Source organism: Zonotrichia albicollis, chromosome 1, assembly GCF_047830755.1.
Source record: "Zonotrichia albicollis isolate bZonAlb1 chromosome 1, bZonAlb1.hap1, whole genome shotgun sequence".
Taxonomy (NCBI): domain Eukaryota; kingdom Metazoa; phylum Chordata; class Aves; order Passeriformes; family Passerellidae; genus Zonotrichia; species Zonotrichia albicollis.
Window position 1 is genome coordinate 115,183,777 of NC_133819.1, and position 25,747 is coordinate 115,209,523.

A 25,747-nucleotide genomic window follows, 5' to 3' on the forward strand; every position below is an offset into this window, starting at 1 on the left:
GAATGCCAGGTATCACACAGCTTATAAACATGCCACATGATGAAGAATTAAATTATGCACAGCATAATACTAGCAAAGCAGGAGAGGAGAATTTATTTGTATAATACATGAAAATAATACTCAGATGTTTTAGGTCAAGCCCTGTAAGCAATTTTGTTTCACATTATGAGCGACTTGGTTATCTCTAGCTCCTCCAGAAGAAATGAAGAGGTTTTCAGTGGTAGTATTCATCATGTTTACTTCTACAATTCAATCCAGATCTCCTTACCCAGCAGTGCTTTAGTGTTCCCTTTGGAAAAGGAAACCTTTTGGTTTTGAAGGTGGGGAAACATTGCTTTCTCATTAATGCCACACCACAGTTCTTGGACCCAACACTACAGCTGTAACCATAGGACCAATCTTTTAGAGCAGTCTTAGGCCCTGCTTTCATTGTCAAGTGTGACATGAGAAGCTGCTTTGTAGAGCAAGACACTTGGTGCTAATTCAGCATTCACTCTGCATGCATTTCTAAAGGCCATGCTTCAAACAAAATCTACATGGTGCAGCAGCCTGAACGCTTGCCACGTAGCCAAGACACACAGGTTGTACAGCATGATGCACATCATGCAAGATGTGCATCCTGAAACTCAGCTTCATTGGAGAAGAACCCCATTCATGGGCTGACATCCCCATGCAATGTAAATTGAAGTGTGAAATGCAGGGAGGACTCAGAGATTCATTCCAAGAGCATTTAACTGACCCAAGGTAAGAATGGCAGCATAGGTGCACCCCTGTTCTCCCAGCTGCTTCCCACACCACCTGTATCCCCCAGCACTGTGGGAATATGCAAAGCTAAGATCTACTCACATAAACTGACTTTAGTTGGAGTGAGGGTTAATTCTTTCTAGTCTTGTGATGCTGACTACAATATCAAGGCCTTTGCCTTCTATATGCAAAAGTAAGCAACAGTCATTAAGCTACACAATCCAATTTTAATTAAGCAGACAAGAAATCATCAACCTGTAGTCCTCTAACTCTCTTCTCTCTCCATTGCAACAGTGGTCAAATTTTAATTACATATGATGAAAATCCAGGCTGGATAAGGAAGAGTTTTTCCAATTAGTCTTTTCACTTGATGACAAAGTAAGTACTCTAAGCTTCCTCAGAGACTTGCACCTTAAATGACTACTGACAAGATTATGTTCCCTTTTTTTTTTTAATTCTAATAATGAATCACAAGAATATTAACTGCTTGGTATTGCAAGTGCCTGGAGCAGGCTTCTATCTATGCAACAAAACTGCTCTCATATGCCAAGCCAAGATCAGCTTAAATTTATTGATTACATATTTTATACTGAACACAAAACACAGAAAATATTGATAGCCAAATTATCTGGCTTAATATAAAAGAAATACAATGGATTTTGGAGTGAAACCAGAACCCTAACATTTACAAGTATTTTCAATAGCCAAAAACTCCATGAAATTACAATTTCAGCAGCTAAAAAAAATTTCAGCAGTTAAAAAAAAAAAAATACACCCTCAACTTGATCTTTGATCTACAGCCTTAACCACTGGTGTTATACAGCTGGACTAATAGTCTTGAGGGTGTGTTTTCACTGATGGAGGAGTACTCGTTTTCTTTTCCTCTTCTCATTTTCAGATTTTTTTAATGTAGTTTCTAACAAGAGAACTATCCTACCCCCCCAAAAAAGACCCACCCATACCTTTGCTTTTATATACAATTTCAACACTATTTTGAGACTTGGTATATGTTTTAGTATTGATAATCAATATTTCTCAGGCTATTGCACTTTCTATGAAACACTAAGTCAAAGCCTTACTAATTTGTCTGAGACATAAGGGGACAACTTACTTTTCTTGGAAAGTGACAACACTGATAAGCCATTAAAAGAAATGAACAATTTTTCTAGGCTAATTATAATATCCATTATGGAACGGATATCCTTTAATAATAGTCTTTATTATGAGAATAAATACATAAAACAAATGCAATATATTAGCCACATTTCTTCATATACATTCAGAATAGAACAAGAAGCTAATAGGCATAATCAGCAGACCTAGTTAAACAAACAAATTTTTAGTAAGCCAACAACACTAGAGGAAAGTTGGAATGTTTATGCACCCGTAGAAGACAAAGAGCATGTGATTTCAGAATTTCCTTTGTATTCATTTAAAGAGAAACACACTGTAGTTGTAAGCACAAACTGCATGCACTGATGGAGGTGCTTAGCTCCGTGCAGTGGCCGTCTGAGGTTGTTCTGACTGCAACTGCTTCCCAAGGTATTCCCTGAAATACAGCAAAAAATTAGATTGAGAAATGTTCTGGAGAGTGGGGAACTGCATCAGTGGTGGGAATTACAAAGTTTATAAAGAAGAAAGAGCTTTAAGTTTAGAATTAATCCCTCAAATAATGTCAACTGGAGGAACAATGAGCGCACCAAGCATCCATCATTTGCCCTATGAAAATAAAGCACAAACCAAACATAACAAAGCTGTCTAGAAAAGGAAAAAGCCTAATGGGAACATTTAGAAGCCCTGACAACTGACACAGAACACCCATGAAGCAGATAAATTTTGCTTGTTAAATGCATATTATAGAAGCTATGGCAAAACATCTGAAAGTATCCCTTTCCACAACCCAGCTGCAGGAGCACATGTAACACAAAGGACATAATGACAATACAACAGGCAAGCAAATAGACACTGACTCAAAAACTACATATTCAAGTCGAGAAAAATAAAAGATAATCAATCCAGGCCCTCTGTATACCAACATCATCTTTGAAGTGTTTTCCTCACCTGCACTTTGAAGTGCACTAAGCCACTTACTTTATATCTCTCCTCTCACACTGGAACATCTCCCAGATTACTGGCACTTGCCCTGAGCAACAGTGTCTAAATTCCATGGAAAAGTACTGCACAGTTCTTATGAATGTTACAGTCCTTCACTTTCTCTTGTGAAAGCACATCAACACTTGACAAAAAGAACCACAAAAAAGCTGAAAGTGGTCCTTAATAATAGTACTGGGTTGCTGCTTGTCACAGAAAACACAATAATTGTACCACTGTATCAAATGAAAGAGAGGCTTCAGGACTCGTGAAATGTAGGCGTTCTTTTTCTACTGCTGATCATACACTTAGTACTGTGCTTTCTCACTACACAGATATTTCAACCTACACAGGTTAAGCACTAGAAGCATCTCAGAGGGATGGTGTTCAGAAAGAAGTCTCAAAAAAACCCTACATAACTCAAGAGTATGTGCTGTTGCTTTATTAAAGAAATAAATTTCAAAGATCAGGGTTTTTGCACATTTCAAAAACTAGTTTTCAGCTTAGTATCCTGTTGAACAGTTATCCCTTATGCATTGCAATTGCATAATGAAGTACAGCACTCCAACTGCACCACCCAACACCACTTTTCTTAGTTTTAACATTAAGCATCCAGAAAAGCAAAAGTTCCTATAAAACATTAACTTCAAAGACCTCTAGCAAAGAAAATAACAAATAATTAGTATGCAGAACCATATGTTATGGTTTAGCACCTTCATTTACAGCTCCATCAGGTGTTGCTGTAAAATCACAGTATTTTAATGTTTGGGCTCCACTTAATAGATACAACTCCTGCTTGTAACAGACAGGTTATCACCCTTAAAGTAGAGGCTCCTGCTGGCAAAGAAAGAAATTAGTTGCTCTCTTGTGGTTTTGCAGAACCAGCAAAACAAAAATTAACCGTCATCCAAAAACACAGACAGCAACTATGGAAGAGCTTCCACACTCACCAAACCTCTTTCTGCTTCCTCTATGTTTTTGGTTGCCTTTTTTTTCCATTTGTTTCATGCCTATATGCATGTACTGATTCTAGCATTTCTTCTCTGACATCCAGCCTTGAAATCAATAGACACTTCTGCTTACATGGCTCTGCTCATCATATTATAAGCCCACAACAATATTTACTCTTAAAGCACAGATGAACCATATTGAATTTGAATATTTAATAATCAGCAGACAGCTACAACTATTGCAAAGCTTACACTGCTTCAGATGCATGGCCAAGGCTTTCTAAAAACCCCACTAGAGTGCAGTGCAGTCAGCAAAAATCTCCAAGGCAGCAGAGCAGTAGCACATTTTGTAGGTACTTAGTGCCTTTACACACACATTCAACTTCTACAGTAAGTAGAACAGTATCTTCCCTACAAAACTTTTTAGGTGTAAGGTTTAAGCCCGGGGTCAAGGAAAAGCTCTCATCCCATTTCCCCATACAGAATGAGTACTTGCAGTTACATCTCTACACTGTCATGCTGCAAACACAAGTGAAAATCCCATAGTGTTCCTACCCCATCACTTCTTTAGCCACCACATAGGGCCACTGAAATGCAAAACCCTTGCATTACAAGCTGTTAGAAGGATCACTTAACCAAACAGAAAATTACCACTTCCATTTGAGGGTCACTGGTTAACCCAGGACAAGATATTATTGCATGGTCTAGATTAGATGAACATGGAATCATAGAATGGTTTGGGTTGGAAGAGACCTTGAAGATCATCTGATTCCAAACCCTCTGCCATGGGCAGGGACACCTTCCACCACACCAGGTTGCTGAGAGCCCCCTCCAACCTGGCCTTGAATACTCCACAGGATGGGGCACCCACAGCTTCTTTGGGGAACTTCTTCCAGTGTCTCACCACCCTTACAGGAAATAATTCTTTCTGATATCTAATCTAACTCGCCCTGTTTTATTTTGCAGCCATCATCCCTTGGCCTTGTGAGAAGTCCCTCTCCAGCCTTCCTGCAGGCCCCCTTTAGGTACTGTACAGGTGCTCTAACATCTCCCCAGAGATGCCTCTTATCCAGGCTTAACAACCCCAACTCAGATCTCCTCAAAGCACAGGTGTTCCATGCCTCTAAATCATCCTCATAGGTCTCCTCTGGACCTGCTCCAAAATGTTAAGTAGGACCTATTCTCCCTCTGCTAAAACATATATTAAGAAGATTCAAATATATTTTATAAATACTGGTATTTCATCCCATTAGGAGGTTCAGAAGAATTATAAACTCCAAATTTCACTCCTAAGTTGGACGTAAGTGTCCATCCCCACGCTATTACAAATTAAGGGTCTAAGACTTTATCCTGCACTGATACTTAGTTAAATCTTAAGAGAAAAACTGGGATTTTAAAATTACTATTTACCTCACAAAATTAAAGTCACCTGTAAGAATGCAAGCATTCAACACATTGCACTATAAGAGCAGGTAAGATCAAAGGATGGATCTTGTCATAAGATAACAAATCAGTTAATAAAATATTCAAAATAGCATCTGAGATATGTGATGCAGGCTACAATGGAAAGTAATGAGGTAGGTATTAGGCTTACTGGTTTTTTTTTAATTGCAAGCGATAAGTCAAGAATTGGACCACTACAAGATATTTTAAACCATTTTCCTCACATTGTAACAGAAAGGCCTTTATAAAAAGGTCAGTTTTAGCCATCTTCTTATTTCCTTCAAAAAAAACTGTCCTTATTAAAAGCAGATGAAGCTAGTGCAAACAAGTTTGCATTTGCACATAACAGCATTCAAACATGAAACAACTGATTCACTATAAATTTAAAAGAATAAAAAAATAGTACCTCTGCACTGCAGAAAAGCTTCAAACGTGCAAGTGTAGTACTCAAGACTACAGTACACTTTTGAGACTAGCTATAAAATCTTCCATTTCTCAATTAAAGCTCAGACCAGCAAGACTTGAAACACCACACACTTTCACTTCCCTGGTCACCCAAAAGTCTGACAGTGAAGCATAAGTAATTTCCATTTGCAAATTACTCTTTTCATTCTTACTAGAACAACCAAGTGAGATTCCTTCCACAGTAGAAATTTCCCCTTTTTGAGGCCTCTTTTTAGAAGCACATTTTCTGCTCTTCCCAAAGTGCTTTTTCCAAGAAGAAAAAGAAGCTTACAGGTGAATACAAGAATTCATTTTATCTCAAGTTCTTATTCTAATTTGTTTCTTCCTTTCTTTTAATTTAATCAGTTTTTGTTTCTCATGAGAGCCACTGGCACCTTGAAGCAGAGATATACTTAAATGTCATAATTGAAACAAACGCTTAAAGTTTATTTATGAAAAGGCACACAGAACTGATCCAACATGTAAATTCAGTGAATATGGAATAAGGAGATTGCAAACTAGAACAAGACACCACCTACAAATTTTATACTAAATATACTATATACTAAAAGATCGTTGTCAAGAACAAACAATCTATGATAGAAGGGTATGACAAGACACACAACAGATCCTAGGGGCCGTGTGTTAAAAGAAACAAGGCTTGAAGTTTAAGTAGTACTACTTTCAGTGTTATACTCCAAATTCCAGTGCAGTCAGATTTACCTGTCCTTTAAAGGACACTGAAGAAAAGGAGATGAAGCACAGAATAAAGGAAGGATTAAATTTTCATATTTTCTCTTTTCTTACATTTAACTCTTGCATCCTGGTTATTAAAGAAGTTATCAAAAATATTTGATAGTCTTAAATATCTGCAATCTCTAGCTTGGTTTAGCAAACTGAGGTTCCCAAGAGACAGAATGCCTTTCTTTGACAAAAACTAAAATAAAAATATTGATTTTATTTTTCTCTATCTAAACATAAACCTAGAGTCCCATACTTTTGAAAATAAAATTGAAAAGTTAGTTCTAAAGAAATCCTTCAAAAAGTCTGCCACTTGACTCAATACACTCAAAAGACAGTGCCAACATATACTGTTTACAGAAAAATCATAAAAATATGACAAATAGTTAAACAAACAAGTTCACAGGACAGGCAGCAGATAGAACAGTTTGAACAAATTGATCAGTTTTGCCAGCCCTATGTTGCATTTCTGCTAGAGGTCTAGTAACCTGGAGAGAAGCTATTAGACTAGAAAGAAATGGACCAGTTTTACTAATTTATTGTAATAAATTTTTTTACAAGTAAGCATTTGAATTACAAGTAGGTATTTGAATTACACAATTGATGTACTCCCAATTCTACGCAGGCTAAACTAACCCATGAAAACATTGCCTGGTAAGTGTTACACTCCACAGATTAACCATCCCTGGAATCTCTGAGCAGTACACAAGAAGTGGCAACACCACCACAAGGTTGCAACCACCTGTCTAATCTCCACCTAATCCAATGTGAGACAGAGCTGGAACACCCACTCTTTAAGCCACTCCAGCTGTGTAGGCCTGTTTCTCACAAAGCAGTCAGGGTGTTCTGGTGAGACAGCACTTTTTGTTCATTTAACTCCCAAGTGCATTGCAGTGAATTGCTTCCTACAAACAAGGTCCCTTGAACACGGTTACTGCAGTGTCACATTAACACTGGCGGTGGCTGGGGAAAGGCAAGTGGAGCTCCGCAGGGGCCACCACAGAGGCATTTGCCTCCCCACAGAGCCACAGTCACAGAGGCCAGGAAATAAAATAAAGAAGCCAGGCTCAAATCAAACCTGAAGTGATGTTAATATTTGGTTCCTGATATGTAATATTGTCTTACTGCTGGATCCAAAGTTATAATGCTGCACATTTTTATATATCTTTTCTATATATAGTATAGAAGACAAAAAATACATATATACACATTACATGCTCCTCAGTATCATCTTCTTCACAAAAGTAAACAGGAAGAGAACAACTGTAAAAGCAGTAAAGTAACAAACAGAGACATCTTCCTAGAGAGCTGGGCTGGGAAGTCTGCCAAAGTTGGAGTACTACCACTGGAGAACTGCTGTTGTGTTGTCTTTTGTCATTTGTTTACTGAACACAATTTTCATCTTTGACTCAGTGGATTTATGCAATATGAAATAGTCCAACTTAAAAATGGTATTAAAGAATATAAAATATGTGTTTATTATACCAATGCCTACTAGGAGTGGTTTTGAAGCTAAGTCATCACAGACCAACAACAAAAACAAAAAAACAAACCTACACAACAGAATCAAAGTCACTTTGACCAAACAGCTTGGTCTTCCAACAAACCAAACTGAAGATTTTTATAAATTATCTTTTTCAGTGGTACCATGGTGATTTTCACCCTGAATCTCCATGACCTATAAATGTGGCTGTGGATCTCAAGAGAGAAAAGATACTGCAAACATCTCTGTAATTCTCAATACTTAGTTTAACAGATTCTACTTCATACAAACAAATAGAACAAATGCCAACTGTTGAGATAAATAAAATCTAGGACATTGTTTCTGTTTAATTATTCACAGTCAAGAGATGCTTAACATTCTGATGTGCACATAAAACTAAACAGCTTGAATGATTGTACAGAAGAATTATGAACATTACATGAAAGGGGCTTTGTGTTTCCAAATGGAGCCCTTTCTTCAGCTGAATGCAGTAATATTAATAGACAATCTACAGATTATCATGATTACTGAAAATATTACTCATAGCATGGTTTAAAGCCCTCCTTACAACATGAAAGGCAGCATTAATGTGAGTCTTCAAACTGAGACACTACAAGAACCTTCTTTCCTCTCAGCAGTTTCCCTGGTTATGTCCAATCTCAGGAAGAGTTATTCTGGACTTCCAGTTCACAACTTCACATACAAGCTATGATATGAGATAATGAGCTCTTATAACAAAACTATGATTTAAGTATTTGATTTTAAAAGAAAATAAACTGTGAAATCCAATTCAATGGGTGTCTTTTTATTAGGGAGAAAAAGCACCAGCAATTTTTCACTTACAAAATATGCTATGAACTAACACACAGAGCCGTTCTGTGAATTTAAAAACTCACTTGACTAAAACTTGCAATATGGTTTGAAAACAGCTTTATATTTAAACAGAAGGTTTAGTTACCACAAAGAATTTTTTTGCTTACAGCACTTAAGAGGTTTTTATGTAAGAATGACCAACATCAATAGTGTTTCACTGAATTTTCCTATCAGGAAATCAAATTTTTAAAGAACACTAATCAGAAGTAAATTATCAAAAAGTTACTTCTTTGGTGACATGTTTTTCAGCATGGTGCATGAAAATGAGCAATTTCTTTGAAAAAAGAAAATGCAAACTGAGCAGAACATCTGATATCTTCCATGCTAGCATGAGCTCTAGAAATATTAAAAAGTGTTTCTGCAAAGAGTAGGGATCTCATGACAGAAAACATGAGCACAGTGTGAATCCCAGAGAGCATATGCCCAATAAAAAAACCACAGCCTCTACACCTACATGGGATGAAGTTTTACAAGAATACACATATATGTGCAAATAAAAAGAAGGAACACTCCACTAGATATCAAGTGTGCCTGTAATTAACTGTATTTTTGCTTGTGTCATTCTAGCTAGGAACTGTTCCCTTAAAAAAGATCATTTTTTATCAGAGACACTATATTCTCAAACTTTTCATTTTGTTAACTTCTGTTAACTACTGAAAAGGAATTGTAACAGTAATGAAGGCTAAGAACCAGGAGAAATAAATATAATGGAAGTCATTATCCTGTAAGTACTGTTTCCCAGATTTAAGCCTACTACTCTATTAAGCATTCCACACTTCAGTGTTGGGATAGAGGAAAAAATAAGGAGTGAAGGTGGGTGTAAACTTCGTGGCTGCCATGTAGAAACCACTACACCCTGCAATTCTCACTCCCAAATGCAGGCATTGTACAGAAGCTATCTGTAGAGTAACAGCTTCTAAATACAGCATATTGCAAATCCTAGGCAGTTTCAGATTTTTTTACTGTCTCCCTGCAGAATTCCTCATTTTAAAAGATGGAGAGCAAGTAATTTCTCCGGTCTGTGCATTTAGAAAACCGTGTATGAACCTGCTGCATATTCAAAGCTTGCCCAATTTGTTGCGTCATTCAGTATGCCCTTTATGAATTCTACTTCCATACCATACTTGATCATGTTCGAGTGACACATCCTAACTCCCAACTGTTTAGCACCTGCCAACATACTCATACTCCTCATGTCAGTATCAAGGAGGAGGTCAGGAGCCCCACACCCAGGCTGGTGAATGCCTGAGAGGAGCCTGTGCTGGAGCAGGGTCCTGACAAGGATCTGCAGATCCATGGAGAGAGAAGCCCATACTGGAGCAGGTTTCCTGGCAGGACTTGTGAGCCTGCAGAGTAACACGTGCTGGAGCAGCCTCTTCCTGAAGGACTGCACCCCGTAGAAGAGTGACCCACGCTGCAGTAGTCTGGGGAGGGCTGTTGCCATGGGATGGACTCATGTTGGAGAAGTTCATGGAGAACTCTCTCCCATGGCAGGGGCCCCATTATGGAAGAGGGAAAGTATTCCTCTCTCCAACCAGTGGAAGAAAACAATGCGTGACAAACTGGCCATTACCCCCAGGAAGGGGGAGCCCTAGGAGAGGAGGCAGAGCTTGGAAGGAGGGAGGGGTGGAGAGAAGGTGCTTTTAAGGTCATATTTACTTCTCACTATCTTGCTCTGGTTTTTTGTTAGTAATAAATTCAATACATTATCCCTAATTTGAGCCTGTTTTGCCTGTGACAGTATTTGGTGAATGCTATCTCCCAGTCCTTAGCTCAGGAATCCTTTGTTGCATTTTCTCTTCCCTGTCGAGCCACGGAGGAGAGCAATAACAGCAGCTTTGGTGGGTGCACGCACCCAGGGCCAACCCACTACACAGGTTCCTAATATCAGCATGGGGTGCCATGACTAACACAATTCAAGTCAGATTGAAACTCAGGATTAATTCCCATGTACAGGCAGTAAGTGATGATAAAGATAATTTTGTTCCTCGCTTCATCAAGTGCATGATCATTTAACATGCAAATGTAACTGGAATATTTCTCTTGAACTTATCTCATCTGAAAAGCTGACAGCAGTTACTGCTTTTGCCAATGTAGCTTCACCATTTAAGAGAATGCCTGACAGTCTGATTTCCCCCCATTAATCCCTGACTTAAAAACCCCTAAGGGAAAGCCAGTTGAGCAGCCTGTAATGAACTACTCAAATTACTTAGGAGTTAATTGTCTCTAAGTTAAGCTAACAGTCAAATGATACAGTCAAATGATGTGTTTTAGGCAGAATGCTACTTCAGCTGCCCCATGGCATTCCCTCAATTCAAGTACCACAAGTTTTCCTTTGTTAGCTCCAGGCACAGCACTTGCATCAAGCCTTATTGTGGCAGAGCAAAGCTTTGTTTTCGAATCTTTCTCTCACTTAACCTTCAGGAAAAGCCTGACTACCTCTGTGACACGTGTCACAGACAGTAATGCCAAATTGTTCTGTACCAGTTAAACTCAAGGAAAAAAACACAATTGCTTTGAGTGAAATAATTGTGATTCCAGAATAAGTGGAAGCAAGAGGAAAAATGTTTATTGCTTCCCCAGGTCTGAAGAACAAGGGAAACAAAACCTTGAAGTTGCTGAATAACAAATCTTATGACAATGCAAAGCTTAGTAAGTAGGCACTTAAATCACAGTGTGTGGCAGTCAGGGGACTCAGCTTGTGTGGTGAGACGAGACAGCAATGAAACAGAAGAGCTCCCAACACTCATCAAAAGCCATATCTAACAAAAAAAAGATCTAGCTTCCCACATACAAACAGTGTGTCATTTCCTTCACTTAAGCTGTAAGTCCATGCCAGGGGGAACACTACTTTAGTAAATAAGAGCCAAGGACAGTATGTCCCAGAGGCCTGTTCCACTATGAATTAAACAAGAAAACATTCCCTACAGAGATGACTATGTAAATCTGGAAGTGGCACTAACTTACACAGATTGTTTTTACTGACATCTCTGAAGATCTGAAACTAGGTACTTTTGCCATCTTCCCGTCAGTCGCAAGTCTAAAGGTTCACAAACTGAAAAGCAGGCACAGAAATGTTCATACTATTAAAAAACCAAAAGAAATCTAGAAGACCAGATGTGATGTTTTTACAAGTAGTAGTCTCTCACTGAAAGTGAGAAAAAGCCAGGCTTGGCATTCAGGAAAATTTTTCCTACCACTGTTTGTGCTGGGGAAAGACCAAAGGTCTTCCTACCAGATTTTCAAGACATCAGAAAACACATGAAATAAAGCCCATCCCTACTGCAGAAGGCAGTATCAGTAACTAAACTTTCTATGCTGTAATTTCTGTTTAGAAGCAGCTGATTTGTAATACTCAGAATGTTTCAAATGTACCAGAACAGCACAGTGAAAAAAGAAATGTATTAAACTGGGAAGCAGTGTAGAGCATAATATACAATAAAGACCAAAAATTAGATTGCACATGACCATATGTTTAGACTCCATCTCCACACTCAAAATTTTCATGTGATTTATCAAAGTACTCATTACAGGTGGAGAGTATTAGCTGGAATTTTCATAGTAGGGTATTTAAACACATGTTTCTCTTTTATAGAAGATTCCCACAGCATCTAAGAGAGGGAGTATGATAAAATGAATATAACATGCCTGAGAGTTAAAACCTTAAAACTTATATTCTTCAGAAGAAGGGGAGAAAATTAGCTTTGTTTGACTTATGATACACTGCAGAGAGAGATAATGGGAGCTTTTTGTCAACTTAGCCAGCCTGTCACAGCAAGGAGGTGACTTAACCTGTCAGAAGGTGCTTAACAGTCCATGCTCCCCTACCACTTTAACACTGCTAGCATCATCCCTACTCAGCCTTTCAAAAAGTTCAAATTCTGTAATAGGTGAGAAAATTGACAGATGTTATAGATATGTCCAAGCACTAAGCTTTTCTGAAATAAAAGGTTGTTTAAATCCAAAACTAAATTAGGTTTTTGTATCTCAACACTTATGTTCCAATATACTCAGATGTATTGCTGCATTTTATCTAGCTTTAAGGCAATGCCAGACTGAAAATATGAGCTCTGGTGCACTCATAATTAATAACCAGATTAAAAGCTCCTCATTAGTATTTTTAACTCTCCATGCTTTATGCTTAGCATACCTAATTACTTTGGCAACTTACATAAAGTTGCTTCATGAACACTGTTTTTCAGAGCTTCAGCCCCTCAATGCTTCCCTATAAAGGTCCTGTGTGCTGTTGGAAAGGCAGCCTCACACACCAGCAAGCTCTGTGGCAGAACTTGAGAGCTATTAGAGAACACTCAGTCAGCCCATAACTTCTGCTACTCTGTACACAGCTCAAATAATTCTAGAATCATTACAAAATATCCTGAAAAGAACCACAAGAACCATGGAGTCCAGCTCCTGGTCCTGCACAGGGCCAGCCCAAGAGTGAACGCATGTGTGTGAGAGCATTGTCCAAACACTCTGAACTTTGGTGCTGTGACCACTTCCCTTGGGAGCCTGTTCCAGTGCACAATCACCCTCTGGATGAAGAAACTTTTCTTAATACCCAACCTAGGCTAAAATACATTGTTCAAGTGAATTACTTGTGTGACAGTCAACCATTTAAGGAAGCTATTCAAATCAACTATCTCCAAAACACACAGAAAAACTAAGTTTTTACCATAAGCATCATAGTCATCTGCTGTTTTAAAACTGCTGTATTAACACATAAAAATGATATTTCTCCCTAAAAGAAATCTACTGTTTTGAATCCTGTCTCCACAACAAAGATTTCTCATGGTTATTAGTATGTTAAATAATCTTCACATACCAGTTGTGAACCATCAGCTTCTGCACAGCCAGCAGTGCATTGTAACGAACTTGCTGGTCTTCGTGATGCATGTGGTTCATGACCAGCTGCTTACCACCAAGCTGTTCAATCACTCTGAAAAACAGGAGAGGAGCAAGTTTTTTCACATTACTTTCAATTCTGGGTAGCTATCCTATCCAACCACTTCTCATGCAAGGCATAAAGAGGTTAAGTCTAAATTATATAATATTTATTTCATCAAAATTATTTATTTGCCAAGATACACATCCCACCTGATGTGTTACAAATACATATTATCTCCTGTAATAAGATAATATTCTATATATATCTTTTTAAAAAAAGATTTTTTAAGAATTCACAACAGAGAGTGTTTATACCTGACTCCTGTTTGCTACTTTGAAATAAATAATCAAGAAAAGAACCCTTTTCAGAAAGGGTTATTAACTTTACACAGCTCTGGAAAAGGGTTTGCACAGTACAGCATTATCAATTATTAGGTAGGAGAGGTAGTGCCCTCCACCCCATAAATGGATGGCAACCAGGTCACTCAATTTTTTGCAAGAATAAAACCTCAATGTCTTCTGGCACTAATCCAGAAGAATGGTTGTAATCACACCAAGACCTATTAAATCACCCACCTCATACATATAGTGCTTTTTGAGATTCAAACTGTATTAGAGCCACAGCTACTCATGCACAAGTTGCAGAACTGGCTGTTAAGGTACCATTCCCAGAAAAAAGGATATGCTTCAGCTGCATCTTTCACTACACACTTCACCACCACAGTCAGCCTTTTAACAGTTATACCAAATCCCCTATGAAATACTGATGAAACCTTGTATTGCATGCCATGAATATATTATTTCTTAATAAAACCAGTGGAAGGCAACACACTTAAAACCTGAAAAAAGTATCACCATCCAGATGACTTCACATGCAGCATTTCAGTCTGTCATAACAGTAAGCTTGGAGAGAATTTGCAAGGAATATATAAGCTGATTTACTCACTGACTTTCATATGGTTCTTTACAGCAGTTCTCTCACTTAGCAGTTAAACATGCTGTCCTGTGAAGACACTATCATTTGCTTTAGAGGCTTAACCTGATGTTGTCCTGCCATTTAAAGCTTGCATTAGCTATCTGCATGTAGTACCGCTCTTTTCATGGCCAGATTAATGCATTGCTGCTGCACAAAAAAATGCATTTTTGCAAACTACAGAGCAGGTATGAAGATATAGCGTGGAGATGAAAAAGAGAATTTTCAATTTCATTTTCTAACTCAGTCAAAATTACCCTTAAGACCACAGGGAATATTATTTCCCAATAATATTCAAACATTTGTTCCATAAAGCAGGAATCGATTCAGACAAGTGCAATTGTTTCAAGCTGGAAAATCCTTGCCAAGAATTCAAGAAGTTATTAGTAATGTAACAGATTCAAAAAAACCTTTATGCCTGCCTTATGCAGCCTCACCTTTATAATAAGTTAAATATAAAACCACTGCACCCAAAGGCAAGAGTATGAAACATAAACAATAATTTTTTCTTTATTAAAGGACTGACTTAAGCCACTAGATGTTCAGGATGTCAAAGGATGTGAAAAAGGCATTAAACTCAAAAGCTTCCTTATGATAGAGGAATGCAAGAACCAAAATGAAAGGTTAAAAGCCTATAATCACAAATGGTAATAGGCTTTTTCAGATGACAATACATCACTGAAATTACGGCTGAGAACATGAGGAGTTGAAGAACAGCATTATCATTCTTGCATAAGGCTGCCTACAGGTACAGATCACTTCCCAGCCATGGGTTTAACCCAAAGGTCTAAACAGTGAAGAAGGTTCACATTGAATCATGCTCCTTTTCTAGTTCCAAACATGTCCAAAACACTACATTTAGTTTCCCCTCTCCTCAACTGCTGCTTATTTTACAGAAGTAACAGAGACAGTGGAACAGCTATATGTGCACATCTTCTGCAGTGACTGCTCTCCATGACACCACTGCACTAAGCCAAAACAGTGTCATTTCAAAAAAGTCTCTGGATGCTGAAGATTCAGGTTTTAACATGACCCATTTAGAGGGAGAAAGAAGACATAGCAGATAAAGACAAATGAATGCAATTTAGACTGTTATAGCAGAAAACAAATATAAAATCCACACTACTTATCTTAAAGCCCGGGTGAAAAATGGAATGCAAGTTTTTTTCTGAATCCTGAGCTAAGGAAGAGAATGGCTCTAGGTATCTGTCCGGAGTTGTCCGGTTTTCGGCTGTTTGGAGGGCCTGGAAAGGCCCGGGGTGGCCTTGGGACAGCCCGCGTATCAAAGGACGAGAAGAGGCTTCAGTTCTTCTTTCGGTCTCTATGTTTATTAATTGTTTATCTAAAAGATTTTCTTTCGGCCCGACAGAGGTCTGCTCAGCAGCCAGCCATGAGCACACTGTCCTGCCCTCCGGGCAGTCACCTATCTTTATACCCAAAGTTACGTGTACAATATTTATCATTTTTCCCCAATACCTTTTATTCGTATTGTCCGGTGCACTTTCAGTAATGACCAATCCCAAAGTGCCACCATCACCACAGAAGATGGAGGAGAAGAAGAAGAAGAAGGAGGACAGGACACGCCCCAATTCCTCCATCTTACTTCTCTAAACCCCCCCTGTACAGAAATCCTAAACCCTGTGTCTCACCCTCTAATTAACTAATCCCTTCACCATTCACCCCGGTGAAATCCTCCTATCCTCATACAGGTGTCGTCTCCTGTGTAGGATCAAAGTCCAGCCACCAGACACTTCTGGCAACATTCCAGGACTCCCGAGCCCCCCAAGGGTGGTCTCGGTGGCTCGGCACCTCAGTCCTGAGGTGCTGAGATCCCACAGGTATCCATCTCTTATACATGTAAAACACAAAGCCCATGTTCATAACATTCAAGAAATTCTAAGTGTTGATCGTACATAACAATAACCTGTAGGTCACATGGAAGCTGTGCTGGCAGTCTGCATATTTTTAGTGACAGGAAGCAACAGTGCTAAACTTTATTTGTGCTGTTACACCCTCAGAAAATGCATCTTTGTGAGCCTCATAAGAAGCCCACAGTGCTACTGTCTCAACAATTTCATACAAAAAGTGTAATTTTAAAAGCAACTTAAAATTATTTAAGCGTTGGAGAACAGCCATGAAAAAACGCAGTATCTTGTTAACAAGCATTTCTTTTGTCAAAGGGAAAGATTAGCCAGAACTGTAGCTCTAGGTCTCCACTGTACCCAGCAGGTGAGTCGAGGAGTTTTAGTATCCAATTTATCTCTGCAATCCTCAAAGGCTAAAGGATGATCCAGTTAGGAGTTTACAATAAACACTTAACAGAAACAAAAGTATTTAGGACACCTGAATTCTTCTACTCTTCTAAACCAAGGAGCTGTATCAATTCTTGGAGTGAGTCGTGCAATGAGAGAGTAAAACACCAATCACATGTGGCAGCACTACACAACTATGTACCAAAAAAACATAAGAAATGGATTATTATGCTGGAATGGACACATAATCCATAGGTATTTTAAGCTTTTAGTTAGCTCCAAAATTGCTGAAGTCATATTTGGTAAGAATACACTGGATTACAAATGAAATTCTTTAAAAGTTTGTTCAATGAAACAGAAAGTTAGATAAGCCAAGTCTGTAGACAGAAAGCAGCTAAAGTATTAGAATTTGAGATAAGAATGTGGGCTAGAACAGTATGTAGGACACTTTATTTGCTGATGACCACTTCTTTTGAAGGCTGGCACATTGCTGAATAGGCTTAACAGCCTGGGAGCTAAGTGGAGCTGCAGTCCTAACAGCTATACATTTTCCCAACCACAGACAGAAGGATACAGGTCCTGTTCATCCACTCTGATTTCATAGCTTCGGTCCAGCAACCACATGGCCATACTACCCCACACATTCAAGTAAATGCACGCTAACTGTTCATCCATAAATATGAATAATACAATAATTTCATACAAAGAGCAGGTCAAAGCAAGAACAGCTGACCAAAGGGATATTCTATACCATGTGGCAACATCCTCAGCACATAAAACTGGGAGGAGGAGGAAGAGGGGAACCATTCCAAGTGATGGTGTTTGTCTTTCCAAGTACCCATTATTCATGATGAAGACCTGCTTTCCCTGGGAGGGCTGAACATCTGCCTGCTCATGGGAAGCAGTGTATTAACTCCCTATTTTGCTTTACCTATTAAATTGTCTTTATCTCAACCCGCTATTTTTTTCACTCTTACTTTTGTTTCTCTTCCCCCATCCTACTGTAGAGAGACCAAGTGGTTATATGGACCCTGAATTGTCATCCATTAAATCCTGTGCAGAAACCAGGAACAGACTGCTTCTTTGCTACAAAAATTAAGTCACATGTGCTTCTGTGTAAGTGATGAGCCAGTTTCCTGCAAAAACCAAAGGCTTTTTTCTGCTTCACTGGTCTCTACCTTAGAAGTGCAATTACTCAGTAAACATCTTTCCTCACAGGTTTTTAAAACAGGAAAATATAGCAATGTCCATGTGTATTTCAACAGGAATTCGAGTTTCGCTTTCACAAAAATGAATATTTGTCTAGCTAAAACATGCTTAAATGGAAGAGTGAAAACTGAATCTGTGGATCACTGAAATTACACCAGCAATTATTTGTGGAAAAAAATTTCTCTGTAGTCTTAAGTCACAAAACAGTCTTTAGCTGGAATAGTCCATGTCTACCCCAAGTCCAGTAATTACAGTCCAATTAGTCATAGAGAGGAAAAATTATATGTTGATTAATCTCTTGATAGTTCCTCCAATTTCTCCTGGTGCCTGGCTTCTGGTTTAGTCTAAACATTGTATTCAATACTTTAATCATTGGTTCCCTTTACAGTTAAGAGACATTGAAATCTATTAAGTCAAAGATCCAGTTTGCAGTTTCTCATCTGATCTAGTATGTGTTTCCTTATCTTCCCCATAAATAAAACTTAAGCATAACCTGCACCCATTTGTAGCATATTTTAATATAAATAAGCAGAAAATGCCACAGGCACAGTACACACTCCAGCTACCTTCTAGGATAACAGCATACTGGCATTTTCCTACCTTTTCCCACGGGGATAGTGGCGTACATATTCTCCCACATCATGAGCAGCTACAGCCAGCACCTGTGGATCATCAGAAACCTCCAGAAGTTTTGTCAGGATCCTAGGAAAGAATGTGAAAAATTAAGTCCCACATTTTGGGTTTGTTCTTATTTTTTTGTTTTGGTTTTCTTATTTGTTGATGGGTTTTTAATCAGTGATAACTTAAAATAAAAAAGCCCATAAGCATAAAAATGTTTTATAAGTCACCCAAACAGTAAAGCTAGAACTTTTTCCAAACAATGCAGTTGTACTTAACAAAACTGGGAACCTGTCCTAATTAACAAAATTATTTTAAGTATTCACTAGAGTCAGTTTAGTGAACTACATACACAAATACCTATAACCAAGGATTACAAAATCTCTCCTTTTTTTTTACTTTGGCTCCAAGACCAACAGTTTTGAATTCTAAATAAGCTTCATTAGAAAGCAGTTCTTTCCTAACTCAAAGACTGAGATGAGAGCTATGCTCCTTGCAAATTACTCCAGTGCCACATTATTTTCATAGTATGCATAGAAACACAGAGCTGTAAGAAGCATAAAACAGCTTCTGGACTCTTAACACTGTCTGAGTTTTTTAATTAAGAAGTTAAACCACCTTTAGTGAAAAACAGCTACAAGTAACACTGCTCTCTAGACAGTAATGAGAAGGGAGGAAAATAACACAGATTATGAAGGTTAGACACAGCTGAAAAGGTTAAACATAGCGATCACTGGAAAATTAGTGTATTCTATGCTTAGTGAGATGACAAATGTGTTCTAATCAGACAAAGTTAGAAACAAGCTGAAATCAGTAGGTTAAAAATTCAACTGGAATTTAAAAAAGGAACATGCTGGTAAAATTAAATTACCAAAGCCACTGCCTGCCTCCCTAGAGGCCAGAAAGTGACAGGAAAACCACTTCTCAAATGAAAAGAACTCCTACTTTTGACAAGAAGAGGAAGCAGAAACTTGAACCATAAGACTAAGCAGAAGACACCAAAGAGCCATAAAATTATGTTGAACAAAATACAGGCCCAACATCAAGGCAGGCAATAATGCAGAAGGTAAGAAAACAATTATGTTTAACAGTACTGTGAGAGTATCAGATTTAGAAAACTAATAAGCAGGCAGATAAGGAAAAATAAAATTATATTGCTCAATGCAAATAAGGATTGTTTGTCAAATGCCTTACAAGGCAAAAAATGAAGTTCTGAGGTGCAAGAATCTCCCCCTTATGTTGTGGCAGAGGGTGTTTTCTGAGGATTGGTTTGTTTGGCTGGGTGTTGAGTTTTTGGGGGATTTTTTGAGAGTTGGAGGTGTGTCAGGAACTACTGAAGATTACTGTCTTTGCAGCAGCAGAAGTGCAAGAAATTCCCAGGATCAGGAGAAATAAATACAGCAAAACATTGTAATCACTACAGGAAATACTAAGCCTCAACATCAACTTCATGCCGTAGTTGTCAGCATCTAAAATTTTTAAGTCTATAATCCTACATATTCAACAATATGCACTCAGAGAAGAATCTATCAGAATTTTTCTAAGGTATCAGGCCAGCTGAATGCACATAAAGCTCAGGATCACCTTGCTCTTGCCATGCCTTCTAACATCTCACATGCTCCATTTGACCTCCTGATATCTGTTAGATCTGGCACTTATTAGCAAGCCCTGAACTGGAAGAACACCATGTGTTATCAGTTAATGACAAGCCAGGCATCATTTCAGGACATAGTTTCAATATGCCAGACAGCCAGTCCTCGACTGCAAATAAATATGGGTTCAGGTTCACTTCATATAATAATCTATGTACTGCAAACACAGTCCCAACACAAAATAGACACATTGCAACATAATGCACTGAGTCAAATTTCTCATGGAACAGTACCACAACTTTCAACTCCCAAATATCCAAGACAAAAGTTCATTATTCAGATCAACATCATCACACAACACAAATCTAAGATTAGGATACAGTAAAACATTTTTGTAATCAAATCAAACCTACGTGCAAGTTAAACTAAAGATATTCCCTCTATCATAAATACACTTTCACCAGTAAAAGCAAATAAACAGTTCTGGTTTTGAACATAGCAAACCATACATTGTAAAATAAGCAGGATGTAATGACTTGCTTTCATTCTTGACTTTGTGTTAAAATGTAAAACCTTTATTAGAGTCTGGTTCATTTAAACACAGAAAATATTAAAGGATCGCATTATTCAAGACTTGAAAACTTACTTGAGCAGTTCATAATTCTTCTCATTTAGTCTTACAGCATTCTCCCGCCAAAACTTCTCAGATTTGTGCACAGGACTCCATTCCAGTCTTCCTGATTTGAGCTCAGAGCTGTATTCATCAAAGGAGCTGCAACACAAAATCTAAATGAGATACTCGCCAAGCTTCTAAAACTCTTTGAAGCATATGCCCAAGCCTGTCCCTAACAAAGCTGGAGCTCTAATTGCTATGACACATTTGGAAGTCAGTGTATGCAGAATATGAGAATTGTTCCCAGTCTCACCATTTGGTAAGCAAGAAAATGCATGAGAGGCAAGAAGAAAAATTTGTTTTCAAACACAACCTTCTATCCGCCCCAAAATACCATTCCCAAGAAATAAATTTTTAAAAAAAATTGAAAACCCAGCCAGGCAAATGCAACATTTGGAATTTAATTCTCTGTTTTGCTAAATAAAATAAAGGATTTCAGTCTACCTTCCATCCACTTAAACCTTTGACACGACCTACAATATGCACTTCAATTTAGGCACAAGACCAAGAACTAGGCAAGCACTAGCAAAAACTTGAGTTAATCTGGACAGTAGAAATTATTCCAATCAGGTAGACTTCAGTTTTGACTGGAAATCCTTTAAGATCACTTTCAAGTTCTTTAACAATTTCTCAGTTACAAAGATGACAATTATAAGTGAAGACTTATTTTCTATTTATTTTCTATTCAACCTCTAAATACTGACATACAAGAGGAAACTAACAACCAGCACATCTCTGTATGCTCTTGCTAAATAGCATTTACATATCATAATTCTGTAGATATTTTAGCCTTAAAAAGAAAAAGGTTCTACCAACATTCACATAACTGCATTTTTTAAAGTGCACACTGCAAAGCATACCTAAGGTCCTGCACGCTCTCACCAAGCTTGTCCAGTAGAAATTTGATATCTTCACTGATGTCTTCATCATCATATTTCTGCTGATCCAAATTCTCTAGCTGCTTTAAAACCTTGCACTGAATCATGGCAAGAGCATATTCCTGGCGAGTTTCTCTCTCAGTAGACTTCTCTAACAAATTCTACAGAAGTAAAGATGTATTTATTTTGTTTAAGAACAGACTACTTTGAAACAAAGCAGTATTTTAAAGAAATACTCTTACTGGAACTTTTTTCATTACTAAATGACAAAATTGACCACTTCCTGAAAGAATCTCTTTCTTCAATAATATAAAGTACTAATTCATCTGTTTTGAATATTTTCCACATGAAACTGAGGTGACTACAAATACTATTCAAAGAAAAAGGGCAGGCTTATATCTCAAATACCAGAACTTCCACCATAAACAGCCACTTTTATCTTGGATTACCATTTTAGCTTTCTGTGCAGCAATAGCATAAGGCAGAGAGCCTTTAAAAAAAAAACCTGAAGTCTTCTTTCCAAATCAAAGTTACCATCTGATCAGCTCTTTTCAAGTTTGGGAATATTCCAACTAGACATTTTTATTTAAAGAGAAGCTTGTTGGTAAGATTGGAAGTATAAGAACAGAATACAGCAGTCAAGTTCCAATATCATTTAGTCATTACATTTCTACTCATTTTTATCAGCTTTCAATTATATTTTTTAATTGGAGCTGGCCACCTGCATTTTTTGATAAAGCTGAAAACATGAATTTCATATAAAAGACAAAGTCCTTTATAAACAGAACAGGTGTTCATATAAATAGGATTTAACATCTGCCAAAAATAAGCAGTGAAACTATATAGAAGGAATTTGACTGCATCACTCTTGTGACAGAACTATTACACTTAAGGTTCTTTTATATCAGACATCCTATTAGTTACTGAAGCAGAAAACTGCAAATCAATTTTAAAACTTGAAAACTAAATCTAAATCATATTACTGCTTTTAATGGCCATATATAATTAGCTTTAATGTGCAAAAAAAAAAAGGCACCCCAGTTTCTACTTCAGTAAGTGAAATAAAAGGTAATTCACAGAAAGTAATGCTAATTAGAGTTAAAACTGCTAATGAGAGCAAATGGAAAAATAATGAACCTTGAATAAGACAATTCAACAGGTTCAAGGAGCAGGTGGATAAAGGTTTCAAAGAATTCCTAGTTAAGATAATTGCAAGCAATGTGGAAGCTATTCCAAATATTATTACCTTTCTCATACCATAGTGAGATGCTCAAGCTTTTCATAGTGAATTTGAAAGGATATGTTAACAAAGTAAAAATACAAATATATGACTATATAGAATGGATCAGTAAACAATTCAGTAATAAAATCCAAAATCTTAAGGAATAAGACTAGCTCTAGGAATGAAACAGATGTAAAAGGGGACAAAAGTATGAAAAATGAGGGGATAAAATAAAAGGCAGAGAAAACAGTAAATTCAAAGAGAGAGGAGTGCCCAATACTTGTTGCTTTATATAAAAAATGTTACATTTGCAGTTATATACTTCAGGCACTTAACTTGATAAAAAAGTGAAATATGTCAACTTAGGAGAAGTAATAGAGAGGACATCCAAGCTGCCAAGACTCATGAAGCACTTTCCATAATGCACAGACAGATTAGGGAATCATCAAGCCTAGTCTTTTATTCAATTCCCCCCCCCAGAAACTGTGGCATCTCATACAGGACAAGGACTACTTTTCCTGCTACCTATATTAATTTTGTTTCAGAACTCACAGCTCTGATGTCTAATTTCTAATCTATTATGTTCCTGGCTGCCAGTTAACAACTCATCTTCGTGCCAACACAAGTCCTTAATGTTGGAGAAAGGAAACAGCTAAGTTACACCCCCCCAAGCCTGTAACAGAAACAACTTATTCTTTCTTAGCCCTAATTTAAAAAAAACTTTAGCTTCATTTTTGTCTACTCTTGCAAAACACAGTTGATCTAAGAACTAGCAATTATTTCTCCTATTTTTTATGACCTCAAAATAGGAAGAAACTGGATATGAACTGCTGAGCTTCTCAGCTTCTTTTTCTCTTTTAAATTTTTTTCCAATCTGTCTTGCTGTATGTCCCTGCTTAATCCTAATATAAAGATCTTTAAGAACACTACAAGATCTAGAGATTAAGAAGAGTAAGAATATAGTAAGAATATATAGTAAGAATAGCTCCTACTGAAGATTTCATACCACTGTTCTCCTTCAACAAGAAAAACAGCAAATTCTTATGCTCCGCTTTATCCAGAAATACTTCAGTGGCAGATGTTTCCAGATAGAGACAGAGTAAGCACCTTCACACAGCTTATCATTGCTAATCAGCAAATCAGTAATCAACAGTTTCCCTCTCCCCATTCTAATGTGCTTGCAACACTTACTATTGGAACATCCAGGAAAACAAACAGCTTCCAAGACCTGCATTTCCTACTCAGGAATACCAAGTGCTGCTTGAAAACAGCATTACAAAGTTGTTACAGCTTTCCTGTATTACTCACAAGACATTGGTAAGCAGGCACATAAAACTAGTAGCATCCATGAACCTAAAATGGTACTCTCATAGTGAAAACATCAAGCCTAGGAACTCAATTCTTCCTAATTATCTCATATAGGACCAGGAATTTTCAGGTCATGAAGACACAGTAATTCAATCACTCGTACATGGGTATTCTCATCTGCCTTTACAGAGCCACCAAGGAAAGGTTTTTGGACTAGTAAATAAAAATAAGTTCTCAGTTGGACAAACATATGCATTCAAAATAATACTTTGTTAATTAAAACTTCATAAGGTAAAATTTATCAGCTATTAGTAACTCCAGGGTTTTACAGTAGTACCAGCAGGAAAAAACCTTGAATTAAATAAGAGAAATCACTAGTGCCTGTGTTAACATTGGTTGTTTTAGTCAATCTTATTTTCAGAAGGCATTGAATAGCAGATACCTATTACTAGTAATAGCCTGTATTACTAATAATAGCCTGTATATTACCTGTAGCAAACACTTGATGCCAAATTTTGCCCCAAACAGGCAGAGTGACTGCCTAATCAGACTCAGCTTAAGTCAATTAAGCAGGAGGTATTTTATTAGCGACGCGTCGGAGAAATCACAAAATGGATTTCTAAGTTCACATAGCAAAAGCAAGCCTTATATTCAATTTTGGGTATAGGATTACATCAGATCAGATACATAATCATGCATATTCATATGGGGCGTGGTGTAGGCGGAGCGTGGGCGGAGCGTAGGTGGAGACATCTCTTTTGGGGAATTTTCAGGTGGTCGTTCCTGTTGCCTTCATCATAGACGGGGTCTTTCCGATGAGTCTTCCTCTTTAAACTTTTGAACTCTTTTCCTAATTTGGTCAATTCCCGGTGTACTTGGCTTAGATCCCGTGGCTTGGCAAAACCCTTAGGGTCGTTTTGACATTGCTGGCTCTAAACCTGCTTAGCTTATTAGTTTCTCTTATACTCATCTCTTCCCCTGTCATGATGCTCTACCTTTTATCTAATTTATTGCTCTGTTTTCCTAGTGCTGTGCTTTCTCCGTGTGTTCTAGTGCTAGGCCCTTCTTTACATGCTTCTCATTCCATGTTTTAACCCATTACTTCTGGAAGGCTATCTGCTTTAGGGCTTCATTTCCCCCCTTTTTCTTGTAACTTACGAATTCTTTCGTCAAGTTCTGGTCCTACAGGACGCTGATAGGCTCGTACCATTGCTTAAATCATTTGGGTCCTCTTCATTATGCCCTTTAATCTCTACTACAAACAAATGTTTGTAAGAGTTAGTAATAACAAAGCTACAATTACTATTAGCATTGGGTGCACCAGGTAATGGAAGACCTGTGTAGCTGTTGGGGAGTATCTTGTAAA

At 37.7% G+C, this 25,747-nt stretch overlaps 1 protein-coding gene across 1 annotated transcript in view; it reads right to left on the reverse strand.

Annotated features, from left to right (window-relative positions):
• Nucleotides 1-1,146: 1,146 nt before the first annotated feature.
• ATP6V1H (ATPase H+ transporting V1 subunit H) overlaps nt 1,147-25,747 on the reverse strand; it is a 56,469-nt gene continuing 31,868 nt past the window's right edge. Inside the window, exons 10-14 of the mRNA XM_005479293.4 lie at nt 21,834-22,012; nt 20,947-21,072; nt 18,691-18,792; nt 13,595-13,708; nt 1,147-2,293 (exon numbers count right to left, since the gene is read on the reverse strand). Coding sequence (XP_005479350.1) covers nt 2,233-2,293; nt 13,595-13,708; nt 18,691-18,792; nt 20,947-21,072; nt 21,834-22,012 — 582 coding nt within the window. The 3' untranslated portion in view covers nt 1,147-2,232. The remainder of the gene's footprint in view (nt 2,294-13,594; nt 13,709-18,690; nt 18,793-20,946; nt 21,073-21,833; nt 22,013-25,747) is intronic.